Source organism: Solanum lycopersicum, chromosome 3 (assembly GCF_036512215.1).
Source record: "Solanum lycopersicum chromosome 3, SLM_r2.1".
NCBI classification, from domain to species: Eukaryota; Viridiplantae; Streptophyta; class Magnoliopsida; order Solanales; family Solanaceae; genus Solanum; species Solanum lycopersicum.
Window position 1 is genome coordinate 65,427,130 of NC_090802.1, and position 23,010 is coordinate 65,450,139.

A 23,010-nucleotide genomic window follows, 5' to 3' on the forward strand; every position below is an offset into this window, starting at 1 on the left:
ATTTCAATAAATATTTTTTGAAAAGACAAGTTATTGATATTGCGGATTGAGTGTTTATTGATTTTTTTAAAATTATTTTTTCTAATCAATAAAAATTATACTTATATATTATTGTTATTAAGTTACTGTTATTCAAATTTAATTATCATTTTTACTAAAAATGTAATCACTTATTTCATTTTATCTTATCAAAAGATGCATCAATCTTATTTACTTAATTTATATTATGTCAGTCTATCATAAATATCTACTTTTGTTCCTCCAATTTAGTAATTTAAAACATAATTTATTATTTAGGTATAGTTTCTACTTATATTTACGATTCTATCTATTTTTTTTTTATAAAAAAAACCTATTTTTTGTAATATTTTAATTTTAATTTTAATTTTCACTGATAAATTAAAAAGCAATAAAATTAAAAAGACATTTTATTATATTTAACATAATATTAATTTAAATTTATAAAATCAAAAAGTCTTATATATTTATTTTTTAGAATTTTGTGCCAATTATGAAATAAATTGGTAATTCAATTTATTCTTACTTCTCACTTAAAAATATGCCCAATCAATATTGATGGACTAATTGGGTATGAATCATGTTGAGCCAACCCAAACATTAATATTAGCCTATACGGAAATAAGTAACTATAAATTATAGGAACCACATATTATAAATACAAAATGATCATTTGTCCCTTTAAGAATTGAAATTACTAAATATCCCTTAAAAATCAAAGAAGCGGGATACATCACTCTGGCGCGGGATACATAAGTACTGATACATCCCATTTTAACAGCTGTTGCGATTAATTAGGATTAATTATCGTGATTTCTGTTATTATTAACTAAAATCACGTAATTAATGGTCATCAGATTGTGTAACTGATTAGTAAATTCAAATTTTAAATCAGATGAGCTTCATAATTCAAAAATATTCTTGTAAAGGTTGATCTGCATACTAAGAATTCAAAAAAAAAAAAAGGTTTTGAAGATGAATATCTCAATTCTGCCGCGGCATTCTGGAATTTGGGTAAGCGATATTAATTATGAAGGTTACAATTTGAATTTTGAGATATTCAAGTGTACAAAAAAATTGATTTGTTCAATTGTTTACTATATGGTTCGTGTATACATACTTATGAGTTATAAATTTGATATATTATATTCAACAGTGTTTGAGTTTCAGTGTAACAGTAATTCAACCTGAGTTTATTTGTGTAACTTATGTATCAGATACATTCATTTGAGTGAAAAATATATTATATTTTTCGTGTATACTCCATCATGAGTTATTCTAGTGTCCCAAAACTTGACTTGTTCAAATGTGTACGACATGTTTAGTGTGTAAAGCCTTATGAATTATAATTTTGATATAGTACATTCTAGTGGTGCGTTTCACTGTAATATTAATCAGGGTTAAGTTTGTTTATGTATATGATGTATCATATACATTCATATAATTCAAGTTGCTAAATATATAACTGCAATATTTTTCATGTATATATTATACTTATGTATCATATACATCATTTTTATAAGTGAAAAATACTTAATAATGTATCATACACATTAGAACTTAAGTGTCATATACTTCATTTTGTAAATTAAATGTCAAAATTACTTAAACTGAAACAGTTAAAATTTGTAAAGAAACAACTGTTTCTAAAACAATAACTTGAAAAAACATAACATTCATAGCTAACAAAAAATTGTAATACCAATAAGCTTTTAGAAAAACACAAAAGATAATTGTCTTCAACAAAAAACAACATATAAACTTGTTCATTCTGTCCCAGCTAATTACTAATCTATGTTAACAATGTCATCTTCAGTTGGTGTTGTGAATTGACCCTTAGGCTTTGGTGGATCGTCATTGTCACTTATGTATCCACCATTGACCTTGTCACTGCCGTATCTCCATAACAATGCAGCATATCTATTGCGTAGGTAATTTGCAAGATGTCCATCAGTATCAGGTGGTATAACAAGTTGGTCACTCAAAAACTCTGCAAATGTAGCTACGTATACAATGGATGCGCCGGAATTTTTTTTTATAACATAATGCATGCCCTGTTTATACAAAAAATAAAATAACATAATTCATGCACTGCATTATATGAATGTATATGATACATTAAATTTTAATTTGTAAGACAAAGGAATCATAATATGTATATGATACATCTTATTAACTGTCACGACCGGAATCTAGACCCCAGACGAGACCGGCGTCGTTGACCTCTCAGAGGTCGCAGACAAGCCTGCTTACGTCATTCTTACTTTACATAGATTAATTTTAGCGGAAAATTTGAAATTTTTGATTCTTTAATCATACTTGCTGAACATTCTTAACATTTCGTAATCGTTCATCATCAACCATCTAACATTTAAGAGATAAGCAACTGAAAGAAATAATTCATTAAGTATTACTTGTATATCGGCCAAAATAGCGCCAATACAAAGTTTGAACCAAAACAGGAAAGAAACGCTAGTGGAACATGCTCCGCTAGCTCAACTCTAAAACTACGCTAGAATGTAAAACGGTAGCATCCTCGAAAGCATGAGGACCTACCAAACTCCGGATGAATACTGATGTCCGGATAGCTGCAACAACGAACCTGTAGCTCTAGCGTCCACCTGTGCTTGCACCTAAAAGTAGATGTTCGTATGGAATTAGTACACACTTGTACTAAGTATGAGTATATGCAAGTACACACCAGGGACATGCATGAGGAAGAATAGCTCTTTCCTAACAACATGATTTTTGGAAGTCAAGTCAGTGGACTTGCCAAATTGAGATTGGGAAAGTTATGCCATGAGAGTGACATGCATCATTATAATTATCGTATAGCACACAAAACATAACATATTCATATAACACATAACATATAACACATACTTTCTTTCATATTATTCATTCGTATACCATGAGACCTTATTATCATAGACTTAACTTTAAGACTTTCCAAAATGAGGGCTCAACATATGGGACCTCAACTAGGGAGCCTTCTTTAGCAAACACAGAGTCTGCTTCACTCATTCATTCGTATTTCATTTCAATTCATTCATAGGCCAGTGCGAACACCAGGTATACCTAGGATGTAGTTTAAGACTCTCATCGGGTTTGCTGTGCAATGATCAGGAATGACCTAATGTCATTACCTGAATCTAGCTCACCTCTTGATTATCCTATCCTAACACCTTCGGTATCATTCATTTCTTTATATGATTCGTTTGAGGCTGGCCTCATTCATTCATTGGGAACTTTAACTTTAACCGACATAGATCATGTGAGCATCATGAAATCCAGTGTCTTCCCCACACCGAAAAGAGGTGGAATCACCGGCCAAAGCGATTCAATAACATGCTAGCGTATATGGGAATTTAACCCCGCCAGATCCCTATAGTGGCAATATAGGTTCAAAGACTAGGAGATGTATGGAGACCCATACCCGGCAAGCCGGACAGTCTCATCTCATGAGAATTACGTGAACCTCCGCCCTTCCCGAAAGAAGGCATCACCACTCATAGCTAGCCTATCGGTGCTCGGTATAAAGTTCCATTACATGCAACTCATACATCATAGAAGTTTGCTTCTAGTATGAAGACATCATAGCTCAATAGATGATTTCTCATCTCATCATTAGTATTAAGTGTTTTAAACTCAATATTTTTATTAGAGTATTCATAGAGACTGGTCTCTTCATTATCTTACACTCTCATTGGTGAGTATGTATCGGTAACATTTACTTAAGCTCATTTAAGATTGCTCTCATCATATGCATTAACCTCACATCATGATTGTCGCCACATTCTTCATTTCATTACGTATATCTTAGGTTCACTTATTCTTGAACGTATGTTAAACTTATATATCTATACATACAAGCCATGAGGCTTCATTTATAGTTCGTTAAGTGAATTCTTGTTTTTCTAAGATTATGTATTACAAGACTTATGTATCTTGTATATATGCCAAGATCTTTGATTTTTGATCTAAGTAGATGACATTATTCTTGAATATTTCACTCACGTATGACTTATGTATCAATACGGAGGTTTGGACACGAGAACCCAAATTTTGAATTATTTGGATATCATTTATATTTTTCATTGATTTTAGTTCTAATATTCATAAATTTAGAACTCTAAGTTAAGTCTCAACATTTTCGTGAAATAATAAATTTTCTATTTTAATTAGAATTCTAAATTAAATTTCAATCATTTACATGAAAGAATAATTTTCTAATTTAATTAGAATTCCAATTTAAATCTCAATATTTACATAAAAGAATTAATATTCTATTTTTAATTAAGATTCTAAATTAAATCTCAATGTTTACATAAGAGAATTAATTTTCCAACTTTAATTAGAATTTTAATTTACTATTATTATTATTTTTAATTAAATTCGCTTGAATAGGGAGGTTGTGGGTTCGAACCCCCACAGCCCCCCTCATTTTCCTCTTAATTTCGCTGGGAATGGAGGCTGTGAGGTGGTGGGTTCGAACCCCCACAGCCTCACCTTTATTCCCTTAATATTTTTACCCCCCTTCAGCCCTGAGGTCGTGGGTTCGATCCCCACGCCTTGCATCCCCCCTTTTTATTTATTTATTTTTTTTTTTTGCGAACGGGGGTCGTGGGTTCGATCCCCGCCCCCAACATTCCCTTTTTAAATCTTTTTTTTTTTTGTTAAGGCAGCTGCAGGGAGGTCCTGGGTTCGATCCCTGCAGGCCTCAAAACGTTTTTTTTTTTTTAATTCTTTGACATCCCAAAAATTTCCAGATTCTTTTTAAACCTATTTCTATGTTTTTGGAAATTTATTCCACTATTTTTCTGCACTTTTTCATCAAGTTTCACATTAGTTCTTAGGGAGATTTCATGGTTCATTCACTTCACTATGCTTCATCAAAATAAACATCACATTGCACACCCATTTCACACATAAAATACATGATAAATAAACAACTTATATACCCCAAAACAATGCCTAAAACACTGCCCTATACACACCCATACATCAACTTTTTCCGATCATATTCTGATGATCATTATCGTGATTTCCCGCACATAAACACATTCATATTTAATTTAAACACATCATTCATGCAAAAATCTAGCAGCACAACATACCCATCCTACAAATTCATTAGGGAGCTAAGGACAAGGACATACGAAGGGGAACAACCTTAGTTTCAAGAGTTTAAGAAACGTCCGAAAGAAAGTACTCTTGGAGAAAGAATTCCATGAGAGAAACTCATACCTTAATCGATGTTCAAACTTTAATGTTGCTGCCCGGAAAACTCCTCCAAACCACTCCCAATTCACTTCAAAGTATACCTCTCTCGACGAACACTTTTTCTTTTGCTAAAAATTTTTTTTGTGAGTTCTTCAAGCATGAAAATTATTGATATTTTGGCAGAAATAATGTGAGGAAGATGGAGAACGTGAGAGAGGGAGTTTAGAAGCGTGAGAGAGAGAGGACTAATTGGATTAGGAGACTAATTCAAGAATTAGTCAAATAACATTAAAATAAATAAATACTAATCTGTTTTATTTATTTATTTATTTATTCATTTAAAACGTGAAAGGACAATTATGCCCTTAAATACTTATTTACATAATTCTCTTTTTTTTTGAATCGTTACATTAACTAAACTTATAAACATTGTAAATAGACTTAGTGTATCTGATACATCCCACAACTGTACCACAGAATTTTATTTTACTAATAACAACCCACAAAATTATTACCATATTATAGACCTTAAAACTGAAAACCACATAATGCTTTTACTAATCGAAATTTTACTGAAGAATCTTAAAATTTTACAGACACTGTGCTTTCAGTGATACACAACTCAAAATTATTGACAAAAATTATGAATCTGATACACACTATAAAATGTAAAGAAACATGTTGGTTGTACTTTAATTTGAATGTATCAATCTTCATTGTTAATTTCAGTTTACAAACACATACAACAGTTTATAATTAGGGTATTATAAACAAAAACACAAAATTATGAATTTTAAACACATACCTTAGGAAGTGTGGGTCTTGAAACAGTTGATGTAACTTTTCTTGGCCTTTTTTTCTTGATTTCTTCAGTCTTCTTCTTTGGCTCAAGTACATTGTTGTTCTTCATCAACAATGGGTCATGTAGTCTCTTAGATCTATTCTCAGCCCACAACTCATCATCAGAATCATAAACACGTTTGGAATTACCACAATCTTCCATGATATTTGTAAACTCACAAGATGAAGAGAATGAAGGAGAAAATCTGGTTAGATGGAAAGAGAGTCCTACAAAATATTAGATATGGATGAAAATTTGAACTGGAATTCAAAATTTACCTGCAAACGTGTGGAATGGGGAGTAGACAATTATACACCTACAATGTAGGGAAATAAAAAGGAAAAGGAATAAAATTAATATGGTAAATTTTAATTGGGGATGTTAATGGGGAAGTGGGTAGCTTGAAAATAGGATTTAGTTTTTGTTAAAGTAAAACTTGCCAATTGGGTGAAAAAAAGGTGGGAAATTTTGATGTATCTTTTATATTTTTTTAAATTGGAGGAATAAGAGATTTTTGAAATTTTTAAAATAAGTTGGGATAAATGGTTATTAAGATAATTAAATCCAATAAGTAAACGAAGCCTAGATTTGATCCGGTGTAATCGAAACCATCCGAACTTTCTTACAAAAAACACGCAGACACCTCCTAGCAGTTTCTAGAACAAACTAAATCTCACCGCCCCATTCCAATTCTCCCACCGGACTTCTCTTTATATATCATTCTTCACAATCATTTCTCCACCAACGTATTCCAATCTCGCCGGCGTAGTTTTACTGTTTTGAGAATTTGTTATCTGCTTTTGGTTCAGGCATTTTCAGAAACAGTTTGCAAAATGGAAGAAGACGGTGCCGTTACAGTGTACAGTGGCAGCGCCATAACTGATACCAAGAAGAATTCGTTTTCGATCAAAGTTGGAATTGCTCAAATGCTTAGAGGAGGAGCGATTGCGGAAGTCACCACCGTCAACCAAGCGAAGATTGCCGAGTCGGCCGGAGTTTGTTGTCTTGTAGTTTCGGAGCCTAAAGGACCCGGAATCTCGCGTATGCCCGACCCGTCTCTAATCAAGGAAATCAAGCAGGCAGTTGCGCTTCCTGTAATGGCTAAAGCCCGTGTCGGTCATTTTGTTGAAGCCCAGATCCTTGAAGCTATTGGAGTTGATTATATAGATGAGAGCGAGATTTTAGCCCTCGCCGACGAAGATCATTTCGTCAACAAACACAATTTCAGGGCACCTTTTGTCTGTGGATGTCGAGATCTTGGAGAAGCGTTAAGGAGAGTCAGAGAAGGCGCTGCCATGGTTAGGACCCAAGGGGATCTAGCGGGTACGGGCAGTATTGTTGATACAGTCCACAATGTGAGGAAAGTGATGGGAGATATTAGAATTCTATCAAACATGGATGATGATGAGGTCTTCACTTTCTCTAAGAAGATCGGTGCCCCTTATGATATTGTTGCGCAGACGAAGCAGATGGGTAGGCTCCCTGTGGTTCATTTTGCTGCTGGTGGAATTGTCACGCCTGCAGATGCAGCGCTCATGATGCAGCTGGGTTGTGATGGTGTGTTTGTTGGTTCGGATATATTCAATTGCTCTGATCCTTACAAGAAAGTAAGGGCAATTGTGCAGGCTGTCAGGAACTATAACGATCCCCATATTTTGGCCGCGGCTAGCAGTGGTTTGGAGGAAGCAATGGGTGGTCTAAATCTGAACGAAAACAGGGTCGAGCGATTTGTTAGCGATGAGAACTACTGATGAGATCAAGATGAGTCTGTTTTTGTGTCTGTTGTTGATCATAGTATCATGTATTTTGCAGTTCAGCTTTTGTGAACATTATCTTTTCTTGATTTTGCTTTAGCAATAACTTGATGATGAGTTTAACATACCGTGTTTTACGCTTGTTTACATGCTTGTGGCACCAGAAGAAAATGGCAACATTGACTTGAAATGACTCTGGATATTACAATATTGTGAAGGCATGTTGATCACTTTGTTTTAGTTATTGTTTACATGTTTATAGTTGTGTGTTGTAACGAATATAGAGACGTCGGATGATCAAATCGGATCCGGTCAATTCTTGCATTTGGATGTATTGGCAAATAATTGCTACCATAATGGATGATCAGTATTTCAGAGCCATACTGTTAATGTTTTCTCTTTCAACAACATGATGATGCATATTAAAGAAAATCTTTAGTCCTGTATTATAATTGCATTTGATCATTTTCATTGTGGCTTGCAAAGGAACCTCAGGGCAGTTTCATATGCAGTGAATATAGTCCCATTCACTAGGAATGCTCTGCCAACTGTAGTTCCAACGCCTCGCCAAAGCACACCGTATCCCTCTGTTCTTACGCTTTGCCTGAAGCAATCAATAATACCATGGTATTTTGCAGATTTAGACTGTGATTGAGCTTGGAGTCTGGTCTTAACAACATCTAAGGGGTAGCAGCTTATCCAGCTAACAGACCCTGCAAGACCACCTGCTACGAGCATCGTTTGGAAGCTCTCTTGACCATACTTGCGACAGCCAGGATGAAGTTGCTCCTTAGTATAATCATATACCCAGAAATATAGTCCGTGAGAGTGTGCATCTCTGAGGACTGTAACGGTTAATCCTCGATAGATCCCTCTCAAACCTGCCTGACTGACAATTCTTCTTGTGACATCTCTTGGACCCTTGAGTCTAGTTACTTGATTGTTGCACTGATTGGTCTTGCTTTGCAACTGTAGTTGTATTTTCACCAGTTCTACAGGGCTGATGATCAGGCTCTGAATTGCTCCTGCTGCAATGCCACCCAAAGCCACTCCTTTGTATGAGGGTGGATCGGTTACTGGGACCTTTCTGTCAAATGTTCGCGATAGGGTTGCATAGATCTGAAATACCATGGCATTCTGCAATAGGGAGCAAACTAGTGTTTTGATATTGTAGGAAGGAACTTTGATTTGATACAATATTTGCCAGAATTAGAAATCTACTTTATTTTTGTCTTATGATTCCTTCAAATCAAGTGTATTGATCACAAAAAAAAAATAAAATCATATCCATATTCTATAACAGAAGTTGTGTAAATAGAGGAATACAACAATGACCTGAAAAGTGACGGATGCTAGAGGAGCCGCCATGCCCCTGTAGAGAGAGAGGGGACCTTCTTTGGCGACTACATGGCGGAAAACGTTGAAAGCAGAACCACTCTTGGAATTTTGCTGGCGAACTCTGATGCTGTCGAGAGGATAACCAGAAATGAGACCAGCTATTCCTCCAAATCCACCCGCTACAAACTCTTTGCCCCAACTACTTGCAAGAAACTCTGGCCAAAAATCCATGCCCCCTTCATCCCCCAACTCAAGAAAATGAAATGCCTTATATTTTCTCTTTCAAATCTGTTGTTTTTTCTTCTAGCACAGCAATCAACATGTTTTTGTTCTAAGAAACGACCTCTCCTTGAATATCTCTGTAACACAAAAATTGACCACTGCTTAGATATGTGTGATATAAAAAAAATGCATTGCACCTTTCTGTTTGGTAGTTAAAGAGCTGAGGCCTTGAATCTTGAAAATGTGCCACATTTCAACCTGATTTTCTTTTAGTGACTGCCACCAATGGCCTACTAAATGAAACGGCCAACCACCTCTTTTTTAGGAAATCCACTATTATACCACGTGTAACAATCAAGATCAACAGAGGTTGCAAATTGAACGTCCATTTTAATTTTTTTTTTTTTTTTTTTATCATTTGTTAATTTTGTATGTCATTTCTTAATGATCGGAAGTTGAAAATCAATCAGAAATTCTGCAATTGATAACCAGTTATATGAGTGACTGTAAAGTTGGGCTGAAAAAAACTTGAAAGAGACTTTCTTTTCTTTAACAAGAGGGAAGAGCCCAAGCTGATAGTTTTTGTCACGACCGGAATCTAGACCCCAGACGAGACCGGCGTCGTTGACCTCTCAGAGGTCGCAGACAAGCCTGCTTACGTCATTCTTACTTTACATAGATTAATTTTAGCGGAAAATTTGAAATTTTTGATTCTTTAATCATACTTGCTGAACATTCTTAACATTTCGTAATCGTTCATCATCAACCATCTAACATTTAAGAGATAAGCAACTGAAAGAAATAATTCATTAAGTATTACTTGTATATCGGCCAAAATAGCGCCAATACAAAGTTTGAACCAAAACAGGAAAGAAACGCTAGTGGAACATGCTCCGCTAGCTCAACTCTAAAACTACGCTAGAATGTAAAACGGTAGCATCCTCGAAAGCATGAGGACCTACCAAACTCCGGATGAATACTGATGTCCGGATAGCTGCAACAACGAACCTGTAGCTCTAGCGTCCACCTGTGCTTGCACCTAAAAGTAGATGTTCGTATGGAATTAGTACACACTTGTACTAAGTATGAGTATATGCAAGTACACACCAGGGACATGCATGAGGAAGAATAGCTCTTTCCTAACAACATGATTTTTGGAAGTCAAGTCAGTGGACTTGCCAAATTGAGATTGGGAAAGTTATGCCATGAGAGTGACATGCATCATTATAATTATCGTATAGCACACAAAACATAACATATTCATATAACACATAACATATAACACATACTTTCTTTCATATTATTCATTCGTATACCATGAGACCTTATTATCATAGACTTAACTTTAAGACTTTCCAAAATGAGGGCTCAACATATGGGACCTCAACTAGGGAGCCTTCTTTAGCAAACACAGAGTCTGCTTCACTCATTCATTCGTATTTCATTTCAATTCATTCATAGGCCAGTGCGAACACCAGGTATACCTAGGATGTAGTTTAAGACTCTCATCGGGTTTGCTGTGCAATGATCAGGAATGACCTAATGTCATTACCTGAATCTAGCTCACCTCTTGATTATCCTATCCTAACACCTTCGGTATCATTCATTTCTTTATATGATTCGTTTGAGGCTGGCCTCATTCATTCATTGGGAACTTTAACTTTAACCGACATAGATCATGTGAGCATCATGAAATCCAGTGTCTTCCCCACACCGAAAAGAGGTGGAATCACCGGCCAAAGCGATTCAATAACATGCTAGCGTATATGGGAATTTAACCCCGCCAGATCCCTATAGTGGCAATATAGGTTCAAAGACTAGGAGATGTATGGAGACCCATACCCGGCAAGCCGGACAGTCTCATCTCATGAGAATTACGTGAACCTCCGCCCTTCCCGAAAGAAGGCATCACCACTCATAGCTAGCCTATCGGTGCTCGGTATAAAGTTCCATTACATGCAACTCATACATCATAGAAGTTTGCTTCTAGTATGAAGACATCATAGCTCAATAGATGATTTCTCATCTCATCATTAGTATTAAGTGTTTTAAACTCAATATTTTTATTAGAGTATTCATAGAGACTGGTCTCTTCATTATCTTACACTCTCATTGGTGAGTATGTATCGGTAACATTTACTTAAGCTCATTTAAGATTGCTCTCATCATATGCATTAACCTCACATCATGATTGTCGCCACATTCTTCATTTCATTACGTATATCTTAGGTTCACTTATTCTTGAACGTATGTTAAACTTATATATCTATACATACAAGCCATGAGGCTTCATTTATAGTTCGTTAAGTGAATTCTTGTTTTTCTAAGATTATGTATTACAAGACTTATGTATCTTGTATATATGCCAAGATCTTTGATTTTTGATCTAAGTAGATGACATTATTCTTGAATATTTCACTCACGTATGACTTATGTATCAATACGGAGGTTTGGACACGAGAACCCAAATTTTGAATTATTTGGATATCATTTATATTTTTCATTGATTTTAGTTCTAATATTCATAAATTTAGAACTCTAAGTTAAGTCTCAACATTTTCGTGAAATAATAAATTTTCTATTTTAATTAGAATTCTAAATTAAATTTCAATCATTTACATGAAAGAATAATTTTCTAATTTAATTAGAATTCCAATTTAAATCTCAATATTTACATAAAAGAATTAATATTCTATTTTTAATTAAGATTCTAAATTAAATCTCAATGTTTACATAAGAGAATTAATTTTCCAACTTTAATTAGAATTTTAATTTACTATTATTATTATTTTTAATTAAATTCGCTTGAATAGGGAGGTTGTGGGTTCGAACCCCCACAGCCCCCCTCATTTTCCTCTTAATTTCGCTGGGAATGGAGGCTGTGAGGTGGTGGGTTCGAACCCCCACAGCCTCACCTTTATTCCCTTAATATTTTTACCCCCCTTCAGCCCTGAGGTCGTGGGTTCGATCCCCACGCCTTGCATCCCCCCTTTTTATTTATTTTTTTTTTTTTTTTGCGAACGGGGGTCGTGGGTTCGATCCCCGCCCCCAACATTCCCTTTTTAAATCTTTTTTTTTTTTGTTAAGGCAGCTGCAGGGAGGTCCTGGGTTCGATCCCTGCAGGCCTCAAAACGTTTTTTTTTTTTTAATTCTTTGACATCCCAAAAATTTCCAGATTCTTTTTAAACCTATTTCTATGTTTTTGGAAATTTATTCCACTATTTTTCTGCACTTTTTCATCAAGTTTCACATTAGTTCTTAGGGAGATTTCATGGTTCATTCACTTCACTATGCTTCATCAAAATAAACATCACATTGCACACCCATTTCACACATAAAATACATGATAAATAAACAACTTATATACCCCAAAACAATGCCTAAAACACTGCCCTATACACACCCATACATCAACTTTTTCCGATCATATTCTGATGATCATTATCGTGATTTCCCGCACATAAACACATTCATATTTAATTTAAACACATCATTCATGCAAAAATCTAGCAGCACAACATACCCATCCTACAAATTCATTAGGGAGCTAAGGACAAGGACATACGAAGGGGAACAACCTTAGTTTCAAGAGTTTAAGAAACGTCCGAAAGAAAGTACTCTTGGAGAAAGAATTCCATGAGAGAAACTCATACCTTAATCGATGTTCAAACTTTAATGTTGCTGCCCGGAAAACTCCTCCAAACCACTCCCAATTCACTTCAAAGTATACCTCTCTCGACGAACCTCTCTTAGCCTTGACGTTTTGATTACTTTTTCTTTTGCTTAAAAATTTTTTTATGAGTTCTTCAAGCATGAAAATTATTGATATTTTGGCAGAAATAATGTGAGGAAGATGGAGAACGTGAGAGAGGGAGTTTAGAAGCGTGAGAGAGAGAGGACTAATTGGATTAGGAGACTAATTCAAGAATTAGTCAAATAACATTAAAATAAATAAATACTAATCTGTTTTATTTATTTATTTATTTATTCATTTAAAACGTGAAAGGACAATTATGCCCTTAAATACTTATTTACATAATTCTCTTTTTTTTTGAATCGTTACATTATCCCCCCCTTAGGAACATTCGTCCCCGAATGACACCACCATTTCACCTCATAATGCCAATGAGATCATAACTTAATTGCTATGTACAATCAGCCAATAGCAACAAATACGAAGAGATAAGGAACTATAGTTTTACGAGTAGGAAGCCTAACCTCAAGAGTTGAAAAGATGTGGATATCGGGATCTCATGTCGGCCTCAGTCTCCCACGTAGCACCCTCAACAAGATGGTTTCTCCACAATACCTTCACTGTGGCAATCTCCTTGTTCCTCAGCCGCTTGACCTGTCTGTCTAAGATCTCAACAGGTATTTCCTCATAGGACAAGTCTTCACCAACCCCCAAACCTTCTACAGGTAGGATTGATGCTGGATCACCTAGGCACTTCTTCAACATAGAGACATGAAAGACTGGATGCACAGAAGCTAGCTCCGCAGGCAATGCTAACTCATAGGCCACCTCACCCACGCGCTGTAGGATCTCATATGGCCCCACATACCTCGGACTAAGCTTCCCTTTTCTACCAAATCGCATCACCCCTTTCATAGGCGATATCTTCAAGTAAACCTGGTCACCAACGTTAAATTCTAAGGGTCGCTTTCTGTTGTCTGCATATGACTTCTGTCGGCTATAAGCGGTAGCCAACCTGTCTCTAATCATTCTAACTTTCTCCAGGGCCTCATGAATGATCTCTGGACCCAAAATAGATGACTCTCCAACCTCGAACCACCCAACTGGAGATCTACACCTCCTACCATACAATGCCTCAAATGGTGCCATCCCAATGCTGGAGTGGTAGCTATTATTATACGAGAACTCTATCAAAGGTAGATGGTCATCCCAATTACCTCTAAAGTCAATCACACACGCTCTCAACATGTCCTCCAATGTCTGAATAGTGCGCTCTGCCTGCCCATCTGTCTGAGGATGAAAGGCAGTGCTAAGTTTCACCTGCGTGCCTAAGCTTTTCTGGAAAGATCTCCAAAAATGCGAAGTAAACTGAGCTCCTCTATCTGAGATAATAGACAAAGGAATCCCATGCCATCTCACAATCTCATCAATGTAGAGTCTCGCGTAATCCTCGGCCCTGTAAGTGGACTTCACAGGGATAAAGTGGGCAGACTTAGTCAGTCTGTCCACAATAACCCATATAGAGTCATGCTGCCTCCTAGTCCTCGGAAGACCAACTACGAAATCCATATTAATGGCCTCCCATTTCCAAGTCGGAACCTCAATAATCTGAGTCAGACCACCAGGCTTAAGATGCTCTGCCTTAACCTGCTGACAATTAGGACACTTAGCCACATAGTCTGCAATATCCTTCTTCATGCCATCCCACCAATAAATCTGCTTAAGATCATGATACATTTTTGTGGAACCTGGATGTATGGAATATCTGGAACCATGGGCCTCTGTAACAATCTTGGTCCGTAAATCATCTACATCTGGTACGCACAACCGGTTCTGGTATCTAAGTATGCCATCATCTCCCAAAGCAAAAGACTCATTCATTTTTAACAACACTGAGTCCTTCATCTCCATCAACACAGGATCGAGATGCTGACCCTTCTTGACTTCCACTATCAGGGATGATTCAGAACTAGGGTGAACTGAAACACCTCCACTAGTAGAGTCAACCAACCGTACACCCAGCCTGGCCAGTCTGTGTACCTCTTTCACTAGCTCCTTCTTCTTATCCTCAACGTGGGCTGTACTCCCCATGCTCATCCTGCTCAAAGCATCAGCCACAACATTAGCCTTACCTGGATGATAGTGCACATTCATGTCATAATCCTTCAGCAGCTCCAACCATCTGCGTTGCCGTAGATTCAGCTCTCTCTGCGTGAACACGTACTGGAGACTCTTATGATCCGTGAACACATCCACGTGTACTCCATATAGATAATGCCTCCATAACTTCAACGCAAACACCACAGCTGCCAACTCCAAGTCATGAGTGGGATAATTCTTTTCATGAACCTTGAGCTGTCTGGAAGCATAAGCTATCACCTTACCAGCCTGCATAAGAACACATCCCAAACCGACCCTAGATGCATCGCAATAGACAGTGTAATTCTCGCCACTCTTAGGCAGAGTAAGTACCGGGGCTGAAGTGAGTCTGTCCTTGAGCTCCTGGAAACTCTTCTCACAAGTATCCGTCCATTCAAACTTGGATTTCTTCTTTGTCAAGGTTGTAAGTGGGGCAGCAATGGAAGAAAATCCTTCCACGAACCTGCGGTAGTAACCAGCCAATCCCAGAAAGCTACGGATATCGGTGGGTGTAAGAGGCTTTGGCCATTTCTTAACTGCTTCAGTCTTTCTGGGGTCCACTTCTACACCTTGATCGGACACAACATGGCCCAGGAAGGTCACTGATCTCAGCCAGAATTCACACTTGCTGAATTTGGCATACAACTGATGCTGTCTAAGTACCTGCAAGGTTAGTCTCAAATGCTGTTCATGCTCTTCCTTGGTCTTAGAGTAGATGAGAATGTCATCAATGAATACTATGACGAAAGAGTCAAGGTATTCACGGAAAACTCTGTTCATGAGGTCCATAAATGCAGCAGGTGCATTCGTGAGACCGAATGACATAACCAAGAACTCATAATGACCATAACGGGTACGAAAAGCTGTTTTTGGGACATCCCTATCCCTAACTCTAAGTTGATGATACCCTGAACGAAGATCAATCTTAGAGAAGAAACTAGACCCTTGGAGCTGATCGAACAAATCATCAATTCTGGGAAGTGGGTACTTATTCTTTATAGTGACTTTGTTGAGCTGCCGATAATCGATACACATTCTAAGGGTCCCATCCTTTTTCTTTACAAACAACACTGGAGCGCCCCAAGGGGATATGCTCAGCTGAATGAAACCCTTATCCGTGAGATCTTTTAACTGCAGCTTCAACTCCTTGAGTTCTGCTGGAGCCATTCTATAAGGAGGAATTGAGATTGGTTTAGTATCAGGTTCTAAGTCGATACCAAAGTCAATCTCTCGAAGGGGAGGGACTCCAGGCAAATCTTCAGGAAACACATCTAGGAATTCACTTACTACAGGCACCGAGTCTATGGAAGGAACGTCATGATCTAAATCATTAACACTCACTAGATGACATAGTAACCCTTTGGCCATCATTTTATTGGCCTTGAGATTTGAAACCAAGGGGTTAGGACGAATCGGATTGTACCCCTCCCAGACTAACTCTTCTCCATTAGGGAAGCGAAACCTCACCACCCTACTACGACAGTCCAAACAAGCATAATAGCTGTGAAGCCAGTCCATGCCAAGAATAATATCAAAATCGCGCATGGGTAACTCAATCAAGTTTGCACACATAGCCTTGCCACTCACAACTATTGGGCAATTCTTGTATACCCTATCGGTTCTCACATTTTCTCCTAAAGGCGTACTAACCACTATAGGATCATGCAGAACTTCAGGTAGTATTTCAAAGGTAAGGGCAAGCAGAGGAGTCACAAAGGAAAGCGTAGACCCTGGATCAAGTAAAGCATAAACAGAAGTTGAGAATACTTGCAGCATACCTGTGACCACATCAGCGGACTTCTCCTGCTCCTCCCTACCTTTCAAGGCATAAAATCTGTTCCTCTTCGGAGGTTCGGCTGCTGCTGCATTATGTGGGGTAGGCCTAGGCTGAGCATTACCCCCAGCCTGACCTCTGTTCTGGGGACAGTCTATGACCATGTGTCCACTCTTACCACAACCGAAACAGGCATTAGTGCCCTGTCTACATTCTCCAAGGTGCATTCGGCCACACTTAGTACAAGTCTTCCTTGGACGCTGCATCTCACCTCCATTGCCCCTCTTGGGTTCGGGTCTGCCTCCTCTAGGCGTTGTATTTCTCTGAGGGTCAGAATTTCCAGCACTCTGTTGCCCCTTCTTGAATTTGGGCTGCTCGCGGACGCCAAAATTGTTTCTGTGGCCTCCATGGCTGGGACCTGCCTGATCTTGAGGCCTAGGCCTCCTAACATCACGTACACCTCTCCTCTTTCGGCTGTCCTCTACCTGTTGGACATGCATCATTAATCTAGAAAGGTCCATATTATCATGGAGCATCGCAGCCCGACAATCTTCCTCTAGGTCTCCATTGATTCCTGTGAGGAATCTGCTCATCTCCTCCCTGCTGGTAGAAACCAAGGGAGTAGCATACCTGGATGATTTCAACAAAGTTAAGTACTCTCATCATTCTTGTTATCAAATACTAAGGGAAGCACATACCTTGATAACTTCACAAACTTCAGGGAATACTCCCTGACAGTCATGGATCCTTGCTTGAGGTTGATGAACTCCTCAACCTTGGCCTCTTTCATCTCTCTAGGGAAGAACCTTTCCAAAAATGCTGTCTTGAACAGCTCCCAAGTGACTGGCACCCCTCCTAGGACACGGCTATCTCGCCACATTTTGCACCAAGTCTGTGCAACATCTTTGAGCTGGTAGGAAGCCAACTCAGCCTTCTCAATATCAGTGGCCCCCATGGCCACCAGTATCTTATGCAACTCGTCTATAAATTCCTGAGGATCTTCTGAAGTCTTAGCCCCTGTGAAAATTGGAGGATTCATCCTCGTGAAGTCTCGCAGTCTGTCAGCTATGTTGCGAACCGGTGGGTTTTCCCTCAGAACATCCTGCCGGTTGACTTGGGCAGTCATAGCTTGGGCCTGCATCGTGATGGCCTGTGCCATCTGGGCTAGAGATGCCCTCACCTCCGCATCAGTCAACCCAGCTGGGTTCACTGGCATGGCCACTCCTTCAGCTGGAGCCTGGGGTGGATTCTGATTACCCCTAGCTGCTGCTGCTCCCGTCCTCAGACCCTTAGTTCCCCAGGTATTCATTCTCTGAAAAAAACCCAAGGTTGATGTTAGACACGTTCGTAACACCAAGAATTAAAACATTAGGAAAAGCACAATAAGATAAGAAGAAGGGAAGTCTTTCCTACGCATCATGCAGTCTCTAATCCAGGATAGTGGTGCACTTCACTACCATGACTTAGAAACTACTCAATGTGGTTGATGTGAACTCATTATTTCAGGAATTTAACCTAGCGCTCTGATACCAACTTTGTCTGCGACCTCTGAGAGGTCAACGACGCCGGTCTCGTCTGGGGTCTAGATTCCGGTCGTGACAGTTTTTGACTTGAAAAATAGCCCCAACACTGCTCTTTCATAAAAACAAATGGATAACTACAGATCTTACCTATACGGTGATGTTTCCACTAGAATGTAAAAGTTTATTTTGAGTAATAGAAAACAGCAGAATGACCCAGTCAACTGGGATTTGATAATTCTTGGTAATCAATTATACAAGAATTTTCCACTTAAAAGAGTGTGACAGGTTTGAAATTTGAAGCAAATAGAAAGAACCCTGGTCAACAAAAGAAATCAAAGCCAACAGCATGCTTGTCCCTGTTATGGTCATTCTATTTTGACAGTAATCATTCGTGTCTGGATTAGAAAGCTTCTCTCATATGGCTACCTACAGAAATCTGATTGCTTCCGTCCTCGTGTTATCCTGTCACTTTTTGCGTGCAGATTTTGCTAATAACAACTCAATAATGAAGGGACAAAGTTTAGCTGATTACCAACAGCTGGTCTCAGCAAATGGCTTCTTCAAAATGCAATTTTTCAGTCCAGGCAAGTCAAGGAACCGCTACTTGGGTATATTTTACACTCAGCCAAGCCTTGATATGTACTCTGATGTTAATGGAGGAGGAGATGAAAAGGCTTTGTGGATAGCTAACAGAGACGATCCGATAACTGATACATCTGGAAGTCTTATGATAGCTCCTGATGGCAGATTAATAATTTCTCACAAGGAAGGTAATGTTACTTTGTTCAGTGCTACACCAACAACAGCCACTAACTTAACTGCTATACTACTCGATAATGGGAATTTTGTGCTGAGGGAACTGAATACCAATAGCTTTGTAAATCGGACGCTGTGGCAAAGCTTTGATTATCCAACTGATACACTTCTGCCTGGAATGAAGCTTGGGATTAACTTGCGAACGGGGCATAAATGGTCATTGACTTCATGGGTAAATGATCAAGCACCTGCTTCAGGGTCTTTTACCTTTGGTCTTGACCCTAATGGTACAAATCAGCTGATAATCTTGTGGATGGGCAAGGTCTATTGGAAGAGTGGCCCGTGGTCTACTGGGCATCTTGCTCTTAAATATGTCTCAAATGAGGATGAGAAATACTTTTTGTATACTGTTGAAGTTGATTATCTAAGATACTTTGTGAGTCCATTTGGAATAATTCAGGATGGTTTTAAAAGAAATGCAGTGTTTGGTAATTGTAGTAATGAGACTCCCCATGCTGGCTGCGTAAAACAGGAGTTGCCCCAGTGCAGGGCAGCTAAAAAGTACTGGTTTGAGCTTAGACAAGTTTACATGTTTGGAAACAGCATTAAAGTTGATGAGAACTATACCTTGAGCCTCTCTGATTGCAAGGCCAAGTGTGTGAATGATTGCTGGTGTGTTGCCTATGCCTCAGTCGATAGTGAAACCGGAATTGGCTGTCAAATTTGGGGGAATGACACGAGTTTTGTGACAGCACAAAACAGTCTAGCCAGAGATGTTTTCTTTCTTGCAAGCCGAGGTAATTCTTGAGTACAAATTTATTCAATATAGCGATAGATCAAAAGACATGTTAATAGTGTTGCTTCTCGTATTATGATTACTTTATCCAGCTCAACATATATTGTTTTGGGATGGCATCACACTAATATCACCAATCTGCATTACTCTTAATTTGCATGTCATTCCAAAATTACTTGTACGAGAACGCAAGCAATTTTCTCTGATCACAGTGCTACAGGATTTGAGCTAATAGAGTGTCATCTTCCTTTCAAAATGTACTCGAGCAAATGAACAACCATACCATACATAATCTTGTTTTGGAGTATTAGTTTTTGGTATATCTAGACTACCGACAATTATGATAGCATCATAGTGAATTCCCAAGGTAAATTATGGAATTTTGATGAGAAACATTGACTTACAACTTTGACAGATAGGAAGCGGAAATGGTGGATATGGTTGACAATAGCAGTGTCCCTAATAGTATTTGCGTTTATTTGCTCCTTATTCTGTCTGATGCGAAGAAAACTCAGAGCAAGAGGTGAGCAATATGTCCGCTCTAGCATTAGTCTAAGGTGACACTTGTTTGTCTTTGAAATCTTCAATTTTGCATTTGTCACCTAGGCAAAGTCCGACAAATGGAGAAAATGTTATACGAGATTGAAGATTCTAAGACCATTTCCGGCCAGTACAATACTAAGAAGACTGCTAGACTAAGGAAGAAGTTCAGGCATGATATACACATATTCGGCCTAGAAACTATGAATATGGCCACAAACAATTTCTCGTCTTCCAATAAGTTGGGACAGGGCGGTTATGGACCTGTTTATAAGGTAAAAGTTTAGAAGCTTTTTGGCTTAAGCTGATTTTAGATTTGCTAAGTAGTCAACATTTCAGGGAATGTTGCTCGACGGGCAAGAGATAGCCATCAAGAGACTTTCAAGAAGTTCAGGGCAAGGATTGGTTGAGTTTCAAAATGAAATTATGCTGATTGCTAAACTCCAGCACACTAATCTTGTTAGGCTTTTGGGATGTTGCATTGAAGGGGAAGAGAAGATATTAGTTTATGAATACATGATGAATAAAAGCTTAGACTTCTTCCTATTTGGTATGGATTTCTAATTTCATTCCTAAATTGCTTAATTAATCATATTTGAGAACTAACACCCCTTCCCATTTTGATTGAACAGATCCTAGCAGAAAAGATTCACTAAAATGGAATACGCGTTTGAACATTATTGAAGGAGTTGCTCAGGGACTACTTTATCTCCATAAGTATTCAAGGCTGAGGGTGATTCACAGAGATCTAAAAGCTAGCAATGTCTTGCTTGATGACAATATGAACCCCAAAATCTCAGATTTTGGTTTGGCCAGGATATTTGGAATGCAAGAATTTGAAGCAAACACGGAGCGAATTGTTGGTACCTAGTAAGTCCTTAATAGATATAATTATCTAACAGTGGTGATTCACTGTGTCCTCGTTTTCTTTTCTTTTTTTTGAACTAAGTTGCTTCCTTTTCAGTGGTTATATGTCTCCAGAATATGCCATGAACGGCATTGTGTCGATGAAGACAGATGTATTCAGTTTTGGAGTTCTAGTACTCGAGATTTTGAGTGGCAAAAGAAACAACAGCTGCTATCACTTAGAACGCCCACTAAACCTCATCGGATATGTAAGTTCCTCTCGTTAAATATCAATATAGCATGATCAAGAGGCGGATGGAGTGTTTATTCAGTACTTTAGAAGCGAAATATAAATATACAACATCAACATACTTATTACAAGTTGGGTCTAGGAGGGCGGTGTGCACACAGACTTACCTACTTAAGTAAAGGAAGATAGGCTGTTTTCAATAGACCCTCGACTCAAGACAGGAAACATTGATATACATGTGAAAAATCACTTGAATTAATAAAATTCTGAAGTACAATGAGTCTAGTTGTAAAAACTTTACAGGTTCAACTTATCAACTTTACATTGTTTTGGATCACTGAGTTGAACAAGGAAATTTCATACTTGATATGTTCAATTGTCTCAGGCATGGGAATTGTGGAAAGCAGGCAGCGTCGTTGAAGAACTAACAGATCCTGTATTGACAAATGAATCAACACCAACGAACGAAGTGATGAGATGCATTCATGTAGGATTACTCTGTGTTCAAGCCAATCCTATGGACAGACCATCCATGTCAAATGTGGTTATGATGCTCACCAATGATAGCCTACATCTACCCGTCCCCAAGCAACCAGCATTTTTCATTGAGACAGCTATGACAGAGACCGAAACTCGCGAAGAAGTTGTACACTGTTCCACAAATGGGCTATCAGTTTCAGATATAGTAGCAAGATGAGTTTCATCATTGCACCCCTCAAAATTGTCAAAAATGGTATTATGCAATCTCCCTAATGAAACAAAATAATAACCACTGCTTGTCTCCATCTAGATTTTACACTAAATAAAGTGAGTAAGTACTCTGTCTAAACAATTTTTACACATTTGTTTTTGAATCAGAGTATCAATGGTAACTAAATTCAGAACTCATAAATGTAGTTATTGTCACTAGTTTTACAAAGATGATTAGTATCTGTACTCTAGAAAATCAAATGGATGTTTCCCACGTTCCTTTGTTGCTTTTCCGAATTATATTTCGTACCATAATTTTCTACAAGTTATATCGTAAAGCCTAACAACGAACGATCAAAATCACTTGGAAATGCTTAATTTCACAGCTTTAGCTAATAATTGATGGGAGTGTGTTACAAGTTACTAGTCATTTTGTTGTGTATGTATCATCTTCTGTGTGTTAATTTGTTTCTTACAAACCTAATCTTACAGAGTACTCCATCAGGTCAACAACTCCTCCAACAAATTATTTGACCAAATCCACCATTTATATAATGTGTCATTTCATTCACAGTTAACCAATTCCTTATGAATTTTTGCCTTTGA

General features: G+C 37.9%; 3 protein-coding genes across 3 annotated transcripts; 2 read left to right on the forward strand and 1 right to left on the reverse strand.

The window, feature by feature from the left end:
- Positions 1-2,397: 2,397 nt before the first annotated feature.
- On the reverse strand, positions 2,398-9,683 carry LOC101251963 (mitochondrial arginine transporter BAC2). The gene is made up of 3 exons (XM_069295395.1): positions 9,172-9,683; positions 6,047-8,973; positions 2,398-2,651 (listed from the first exon to the last, which is right to left on the reverse strand). Exons 1-2 carry the CDS (start codon positions 9,403-9,405, stop codon positions 8,305-8,307), a joined length of 903 nt encoding a protein of 300 aa, XP_069151496.1. The 5' UTR covers positions 9,406-9,683; the 3' UTR covers positions 2,398-2,651; positions 6,047-8,304.
- LOC101251664 (pyridoxal 5'-phosphate synthase-like subunit PDX1.2) lies at positions 6,916-8,026 on the forward strand. The gene has a single exon (XM_004235666.5). The coding sequence runs from the start codon at positions 6,916-6,918 to the stop codon at positions 7,831-7,833; it is 918 nt and encodes a 305-aa protein (XP_004235714.1). The 3' UTR covers positions 7,834-8,026.
- Positions 9,684-18,723: 9,040 nt separating the features above from the next.
- LOC101263011 (G-type lectin S-receptor-like serine/threonine-protein kinase CES101) lies at positions 18,724-22,682 on the forward strand. The gene is made up of 7 exons (XM_004236361.4): positions 18,724-20,079; positions 20,494-20,601; positions 20,685-20,893; positions 20,958-21,168; positions 21,251-21,488; positions 21,583-21,733; positions 22,100-22,682. The coding sequence occupies exons 1-7, from the start codon at positions 18,945-18,947 to the stop codon at positions 22,409-22,411; spliced, it is 2,364 nt and encodes a 787-aa protein (XP_004236409.1). The 5' UTR covers positions 18,724-18,944; the 3' UTR covers positions 22,412-22,682.
- Positions 22,683-23,010: the final 328 nt, after the last annotated feature.